Below are 8440 nucleotides of genomic sequence, written 5' to 3' on the forward strand. Positions count from 1 at the left end.
ATTGTGATCAAACTTGACGATATTCTTCCACCAACCTCTAATATATAATTATTCTAAATTTTTAACACTTAATAAACATTTTTACAATTAAATATAACATTAACAAATATCATTTTATATTACTTTAATACTTGGGGGCATATTGGTAATCTTCAAATTCTACCAATTAAACAAATTTTTTAAAATTGTCACATCAATCAAATCCTACACTAATTCTCACAAAATTCACTCCCAAATCCACCCTCAATTACCTTCAAATCCACTCAACTAAACACAAAAAGAAAATCACCTTCAAATTTTCTCAAATCCACTCAATCACTCTCCCCTCGTCACCTCCAAGTAAATACACCCTAAGTGTTATTAAGGTTAAGACACTAAATTGACAAATGGGAACCCACTCCTATTTTGCTATTTTAACTGTCAAAAGGCGATACAAGGCCATAGTGAATCCCAATCAAACCAAACAGGCTTAAACCCAATAACATAAAAAGTAATATAATAATATATAATATAATAAAAAACAAAAGAAATCAAAACTTGAGTGCCGACGCCAAGGTGTGTATTGTTGGATGGATGTTCAGATTCCAACATGATACCGCGTTCGCTCACTCTCAACTTCAATTGATCAATCACCAAAATCCTTTTCTCTCCTTTGCAAAATCTGAATCAACAACACACAGCAAAACATCTCACTCAACCACACCAACAACACTTCAGATCTACGATTCCAATCCCACGACACAAAAAGATAAACAAAAACCGATTTCTCCAAGCGCCCTCAATATGGCGCCCACACCCTTCACTTCATTACCCTTCGTCTTCGTTACCCTTCTGTCAATTCTCCACCTTTCGCACTGCAAGACCCTAAAGCGTGACGGTAACATTAGCTACTTAACTCAGTCCCTTCACCCATGTCATTTTCTCTCGACTTTTCTCCAATTCGATCAATTGGGTTGTCGACTTTTGCTTTTTCCCGTCATGGGTCGGAGTCGTTTATGTTTTCCTCGAATTTTTTGCAGTCAAGGCTTTGAACGAGATCAAGGCTTCTCTTGGGTGGAGAGTGGTGTATGCGTGGGTCGGTGATGACCCTTGCGGTGATGGGGATCTTCCTCCTTGGTCTGGTGTCACGTGTTCCACTGTCGGTGATTATCGTGTCGTGACCGAGCTGTGAGCATCATTTATTAATTTTCAATTGATTTAGAAAAATGCAAAAAATGTCCATTTTTTTTTTGGAACTGATAAGATAAAGGTTTTTTATTTTTAAGTTCAGTTGTTGCTGACGAGATTTGAGGTTGTAAAGTTGGTGTAATTGGGATTTGGTATTTTTCAGTGAGGTGTATGCGGTGTCGATTGTCGGACCTTTTCCTACTGCTGTAACCAGCTTACTGGATCTTACACGGCTGTAAGTTTTTATTTTTTCATTAATCTATGTTTCCTTTAATTTTGATCCTTGTGACGGGTTGAGAAACATGTGGTGTTGATTAACGCCTATGGTTGTGTTGGAGTTGAATGGTTGAAAGCCTAATATTGTGTTCTGGTTGTTGTATGCTTTTCATATTTGTTTGCAGGATAGGGAGGAGTTTATTTGGTTGGTGTTTTTTGATTTGTTGCAAAATAATAAAGAAATTAATTATAAATGGTTGATTGAGATATATGGATTGAGATAATGCATTGTTTGCAGTTAATCTGCGTTTTGTTTTGTTGCTTTCAATTACAATTACTATATGTGTACATGAAACACTTCCAATTTGATTCTCCCTTTGAAGTTCTTATGAGTTGATGCACTGTGTACTTATGGCAGTGATCTTCACAATAACAAGTTGACAGGGCCTATTCCTCCTCAAATTGGACGGTTGAAGCGTCTTAAAATACTGTATGAATTTTCTGATCCATGTTCAGTTTTGCTTTCTCTCTGCTTTTTTTTTATCTGATACTTATGTTTGACGCAGTACAATGATTTATACTAGATTTTTATGTTAATAACTGTTGTTTATTTAGGAAGATTTTGCTTTTTACTGAGTTTTTATTTAAGCAGTGGTTAATCATCTATGACCATTATTCTAAGATGTTATATTGGTTCACTTTTTACATTTCTTCCTTCCAGAAATTTGAGGTGGAACAAACTACAGGATGCAATTCCTCCAGAAATTGGTCAGCTCAAAAGTTTAACACATCTGTGAGTAACTCTTATCTTCCTAATGTCTTTGGGCTTGCTTGTCCCTTTTTCATCATTGCTTTTATTTTATTTAGAATTGTAACTGTAATGTCATATCTTTTTGCAGGTACCTAAGCTTCAACAATTTCAAGGGAGAAATTCCCAAGGAGCTAGCAAATCTGCCAGACCTTCGCTATCTTCATCTCCATGAAAATCGTTTAACCGGAAGAATACCACCAGAATTGGGCACTCTACAAAACCTTCGGCACTTGTAATAATCAAAGCATTTTAATTTAATAATCTTCTAGTGCAGAGTACACTATTTATCGTACTTAATGTTTCCTAATACTGTTATACTTCATAGGGATGCTGGTAACAATCATTTGGTGGGTACCTTAAGGGAACTCATTCGTATTGAAGGTTGCTTTCCAGCCCTACGCAATCTGTAAGTTAATGCTGGTGAATTATTTTCCTCAATATTTAATCATTTGGTTTTAAATAATGTTGTCTAAATTTTATTTTATTTTATTTTTTTGTGGAACCAGATATCTAAACAATAATTATTTTACTGGAGGAGTACCTGCACAACTTGCTAACTTAACCAGTCTTGAAATATTGTGAGTGCTGCTTTTCCTTTTATCCTTTTATACCACTTTTCATTCTTCCTCCTCCTTTTAGCGTGTGTGTGTGTGAGAGAGAGAGACAGTATTGCTTTACAATAATTCTACCCCTTTTGCAAGATCTATCTCTTATTTATGGAATTTCCATAACATGATTATTGTATGTTGGAGGCAGGTACCTATCCTACAACAAAATGTCAGGAGTTATACCATCTAGCATTGCTCATATTCCTAAATTGACATACTTGTAAGTTTGTCTTTCTCTTGTTGATTGGAGTCTTCGTTAGAAGTGTTGTACATTGAATAAGGTCTAAGTTGTTTTTAATTTTTCAGGAAACTCTTGATTTCGTATTTTGTTGCCTACTTATATATCTTTTAATTTTTATTTTATAATATACTTATTCTTTGAATGAGGAAGAGTCCTCACCTTTTTTGGACAGATGTTAATGGAGAAACTAGAGTTGGAGTACCTTATTAGGTTTAGTAGTTGAAATATTGTTATTTTGATTGGTGACTTTTAGGAGGTAGTGGATGATATGATTCAGAGAAAGATTAACACTATGTGTATTCAAGAAACTAAATGGGTTGGAGAAAAAGGTAAAGATCCAGACACTGCATGAGTTAAACTTTGGTGTACACTAAGAAAGTTTGAGGTGATGACAAAATTGTTATTACTGGTGGAAAGAGGTGGAAGTAAAAAGAATTGGGACTAAATTTTACTTAAAAGTTACATTGGAGACTGATAATATTATTAATTAGTGCTTATGCACCACAAATAGGATCATAAGCACTTTTAAAAGTGAAATTCTGAAAATATTTTGGATCAAAATTTTCCTCAAGAGGAAAAGATTCTCGTAGGCAGGGATTTAAATAGATATGTTGGTAATTGGGCAAAATACTTAACAAGAAGAGTTCGTGGTGGTTTTGGTTTTGGAGATCTAATGAGAGTCCGATTATTTTTTATTTCTAAGTGATGTGATTTCAAAATTAGCAGGCTTCTTTTACCAAATGAGAGGAACATTTAATCACTTAGAAGTAATGGACCAAGTGATAAATCAAATGGATGAATTAAAGGTTTTGGACCAAGTGATAAGAAATCTTGGTGGTGGAACATAAGTGTTCGAGGAAAGAAATAAAATAGTGTTTTAAGGATTTACACGAGTTCAATAATACTAAAAACTGGGCAAGATTTTGGAAACATAGAATTGAGGTAGTGAAAGTTGTGAATGAGACACTATTCAAAGCGGTTGCAGAGTTTTAGCTGGATATTGGGACAAAGAATAAATGAAGAGCATATATATAATAAGCTTGACAGAAGTAGGTAAAAGAAATCAAGAATTTTGGACCAAGATGTATTAAAGATCAAAGAGAATTTCTAACTTACTGTTACAGATCAAGATATCAAAGAAAGATGGGATAGCTATGTTCAAAGTTTTTCAATGCTAGATAAGGATTTATATTTAGCATGGAAGAATTACAAAATTAACTGGTCGAACAAATTTGACTTATTGTGTAGGATTTTAGTTATTGAAGTAAAAGAAGCCTGTAAGAAGATGGATAATAGTCAAGTTTATTAGTTTATATAATTTGGCACTGAGTTCAAGAGCATCATGTGATCTACATAGCTAACCTCACCTGCTGGGATAAAGTTATTGTTGCTGTTCTATTGGTTTACCGACAAAGAGTTCTTTGTATTGTAATCGGATATATCACAAAATTCAATGGCTGGGCTATTTTGAAACATCGGAGTATATAAGTCATATAGAAATTGATCTGAGTGTATGTTTAGCCTTTCTGATTTTGAGACTTATAAACCTTGCCCTTTAGGCATTGAGTTCTCTAAATGCATTTTAAGAACTAGAAACACATGCTTTACTTGTTTTCATTTATTAATTCTCGCTGGAAAACTATGGTCTTTAATATGCTGGTGTGAGCTTCAATACTACCACAAACACTTGGTTCAGAATTCTAATTTTCTGTTGAAAATGGAAATTTGAACTTTCCTTTCCTTTCCATTTTGCTAGTAAGATTGATAAATATGTTCTCAAATACTTCCATGAAACTCAATTGTCATCTTTGTGAAGTTTTTAACAATTTCAAGATTTTTTTTGCTCTATTTCAGGTACTTGGATCACAATCAGTTTTCAGGGAGAATTCCTGATCCCTTTTATAAGCATCTATTTTTGAAAGAAATGTGAGTTTCCAACAAAGTTGTGCAGATCACCAATTATCTTGTTCTAAGAACTGAGAAATTTTATATGTTCTTGGCAGGTACCTCGAAGGAAATGCATTCCGGCCTGGTGTCAACCCCATTGGTTTTCATAAAGTGCTTGAAGTTTCTGATTCAGACTTCCTTGCTTAATAAAAGCTCTAAATACTTATAATTTTTCAGGAACTGTACTTGTATAATTATTGAAAAAATCTTGTTCCTCTAATTACCTTAATGAAATACCCACATAGGTAATTCAATTTTGTCTAATCTGTCTTGTGGTAATAAACAGTCTTTTGTAGTTTACTATTTAAGAGCTTTCCACGTTTCCAACAAGTTGTAATATATAGTCATGAACTCTTGTAATCAGCTTCAAAATTGAAGAATGATATTGCATATTTTTTCAGTAAAAGAATATTACTATACGAAAAATGAATCCCTGTTGGACTCTAATGAGAGCTTTTGCTTCATTTTGGCATATACTCAGAACAGGAAAGTATAGTCTGGATTAAGCTGCCTGAGCTTAAAATTATCATTATGTATCAACCTAATGTAATATTTTTTTTTTTCCTGATTGCATCATTTTATTAAGTTATTCAAACATATTCAAAACCTAAAGTATTGTTTTTAAAAGAAAAACTAATCTGACACAAACATTAAAAGAACATTTTAAAGATTGTTTTGACAAATTTCTAATGTGATCTGTTTTTGGTAGAAATTAAAACTGAAGTTATAAGACCAAAAATGTTATTATATTGAATTTTAACTACTGAAGTGTAATGGATCTATAAATTTCACAAATGAATTTAGTTCTTTTTCTTTAGTCTAATGAGTATTTCAATTTCAAAATTCGACTCCAACATCCCTGTTCCGTGAGTTAAACGATCAGACCTAGAAGTTGTTGATGGAACACTAGACTTGATGTTCCAAATAAGTCATCCAGCTAAAGGAAATGGTCGAACTTATATAATTTATAATCTAATGATTCTAATCTAACTGGAGATGTATTTTCTCCAAAACTGAGTGTATTTCTTTCGTCATTGGATGCGTTTCTTCGCCAGCAATGAACTCACTCACAACCCCACCAATCTCCACAGAGCTACTACCTGGTACCTTGTCCACCCTTTTATTTCTCATCATCTCCCTCACCCTTCTCGCGTCACTGTGCTTCCCAGATGCTGAATATACATTAGAAAGCAAAACATAGACCCCACTATGATTCTGTAACCGTAAGAGTCTTTCGGCTACACGTTCGGCTAGTTGGGCTTGTCCATGGTTGCAGCATGCACTCAGAAAGGCTCTCCAAGCCAATGTCTCTTCTGAGACATTCCCTGAGCTGCTAATTCTTCTTATCATAACCATAGCTTCTTCAAAAAGCCCGGCTCTGCTTAACAAGTCAACTAGACAACTATAATGTTCACTCTTGGGCTCGATTTTGTACTCACTACACATCTTATGTAGCAACTGCAAACCTTCATGTGCCATTCCTGAATAACTACAAGCAGTGAAAACTGCAATGAATGTTATGTCATCCGGCTTTATACCAGCCTTTTCCATATCTGAAAACAGCTTGAGTGCACTTGCTCCATCTCCGTGCATAGCCATGCCAGAAATCATGGCATTCCAACACACAATGTCTCTCTCCGGCATCAAATCGAACAATCTTTTAGCCAACTCCAAATTTCCACATTTGGCATACATGTCTAACAAACTAGTACTTAAACGAGTGCTCAATGGCAACGCTGCTCGTTTCAGGTATCTATGAATCCAAATGCCAATATCCAAAGCTCCCAAATGAGCACAAGCAGAAAGAATGCTCACACATATAGATTCATCAGGCACCACTTCAGTCAACTGCAACAAACGAAATAAATAAAGTCCTTCCTTGAAGCAACTATTTTGCACATACCCAGAAATCATGGCACCCCAAATTCCCCTATCCTTCTCAGGTGCTTCATCAAAGAACAACCTAGCTGAATCCACATCACCCACTTTTGCATACCCCGAGATCATCACACTCCAAGACACTGCACTCAACCTAGGAATTTCATCAAACACGTACCGTGCAGCTACAACATCCCCACACACAGAATACATTGCCATCAAACTATTACCCACAAAAATATCATACACAAGACCCGATTTTGAACTATACCCATGAACCATTTGTCCCAAAGAACAACTATGAAGGGCTGCACAGGCCTTCAATACATAAGGGATGGTGTAGTTGTCTGGGCACAGACCACTTTGCAGCATCTTGGTGAAGACATGAAGGGAGGCATAGAACTTGGCTTTGAGGAGGAAAGTTTTGATGAGAGTGTTATATAAGCAAAGAGTGGGGTGATGAATGAGTTGAAAGAGTCTGCATGCATAGATGAGGCTTCCCTGATGAGGATGGGAGCAGAAAGCCAAAAGCCTGCTTAGGGCAAAGGTGTTGGTATGAAGACCAGTGGTGAATACCTGTGCATGAGCCTGCTTGAGATGCTTCATGTTCTTGCATTTCTCCAATAGTACTAAGCATCTCTTGCTGCAACTTGACATGAGATGGTGCAACTAATTTCATTCACTGCATCCCAATTTCAGGGAAAACAAAAATTGGATAAAGCAACGGAACCAGAAGGATCAGCTTCCATTCTTATTTTGCAAATCATACAATGGGTCAATTTTCTCAAGCCTTCTATTTCTGTTCACTCTATTATCTGACACTTTATTGAATCATACTCTGTTAATCTATTTGAAAACAATATGCTATTATTATTTGTAAGAGAGCAAATAACTATATTCAAGAGAAACACGTTAACTTTTAGAGAGAAATTCTATGTTTAGCTCATTTCACAACTTATTAAATGATACAACTATACTTTTTTAAAACTTTAATATAAAATTCATATTTTTATGTTTATCAAAATAACACTTAAATTTCTATTTTATTTAAAAGTAATATATGAGCTATACCTTACATAAAATAAATAATGAAAACGAAGTTAAAATTTTAAAGCATAAAAATGTAAGGATTTTTTTATGAATAAGAGATTGAAGGAGTTAACTAGTATATATTAACAACGTGAAAAAAAAAATAGCATTATCATTTAGTTATAAATTGTCTCACAAAAATCTAAAAGATAAAGCATATATATATATATATATATATATATATATATATATATATATATATATATATATATATATATATATATATAATCATTGTGCTTAATATAAAAATTAATTATAAAATATATATTTAAATTACTAGCTTATGATTAAATTTATATATTATTTAATACAAGTATAATAAAAAGTTAAGGAATATAGTGGTTACTTTGTTATCATAACAAAGATAAATGTCCATTATCAATTAAAAGATAGTTAATTTAAGAAACCTTTAGAAAATGGGAGTTTCATTGGAGAGAACAACAAACTTCAAAATTGTTTTATCTTGGTTGTTGTGAATATTAT

General features: G+C 33.9%; 2 protein-coding genes across 2 annotated transcripts; one reads left to right on the forward strand and one right to left on the reverse strand.

Moving 5' to 3' along the window:
- The first annotated feature begins 529 nt into the window (after positions 1–529).
- LOC106755336 (probable leucine-rich repeat receptor-like protein kinase At1g35710) lies at positions 530–5416 on the forward strand. Its single transcript, XM_014637478.2, has 11 exons — positions 530–877; positions 1020–1167; positions 1331–1402; positions 1802–1873; positions 2105–2176; positions 2283–2426; positions 2520–2600; positions 2701–2772; positions 2951–3022; positions 4898–4969; positions 5047–5416. The coding sequence occupies exons 1-11, from the start codon at positions 574–576 to the stop codon at positions 5135–5137; spliced, it is 1200 nt and encodes a 399-aa protein (XP_014492964.1). The 5' UTR covers positions 530–573; the 3' UTR covers positions 5138–5416.
- Positions 5417–5928: 512 nt separating this feature from the next.
- On the reverse strand, positions 5929–7771 carry LOC106755307 (pentatricopeptide repeat-containing protein At2g20540-like). The gene has a single exon (XM_014637427.2). It carries the CDS (start codon positions 7523–7525, stop codon positions 5972–5974), a length of 1554 nt encoding a protein of 517 aa, XP_014492913.1. The 5' UTR covers positions 7526–7771; the 3' UTR covers positions 5929–5971.
- Positions 7772–8440: the final 669 nt, after the last annotated feature.

The sequence above is a fragment of the Vigna radiata genome, unplaced genomic scaffold (genome assembly GCF_000741045.1).
Source record: "Vigna radiata var. radiata cultivar VC1973A unplaced genomic scaffold, Vradiata_ver6 scaffold_100, whole genome shotgun sequence".
Classification (NCBI taxonomy): Eukaryota; Viridiplantae; Streptophyta; class Magnoliopsida; order Fabales; family Fabaceae; genus Vigna; species Vigna radiata.

What these genes read in the sequence shown, in the direction of transcription:
- LOC106755336 (XM_014637478.2), top strand. Translation starts at nt 574, where the DNA reads ATGTTCAGATTCCAACATGATACCGCGTTCGCTCACTCTCAACTTCAA. An exon ending in TTGAAGCGTCTTAAAATACT is followed by an intron (nt 1,874 to 2,104) that starts GTATGAATTTTC and finishes TCTTCCTTCCAG; the next exon opens with AAATTTGAGGTGGAACAAAC. An exon ending in TTAACCAGTCTTGAAATATT is followed by an intron (nt 2,773 to 2,950) that starts GTGAGTGCTGCT and finishes TGTTGGAGGCAG; the next exon opens with GTACCTATCCTACAACAAAA.
- LOC106755307 (XM_014637427.2), bottom strand. Translation starts at nt 7,525, where the DNA reads ATGTCAAGTTGCAGCAAGAGATGCTTAGTACTATTGGAGAAATGCAAG.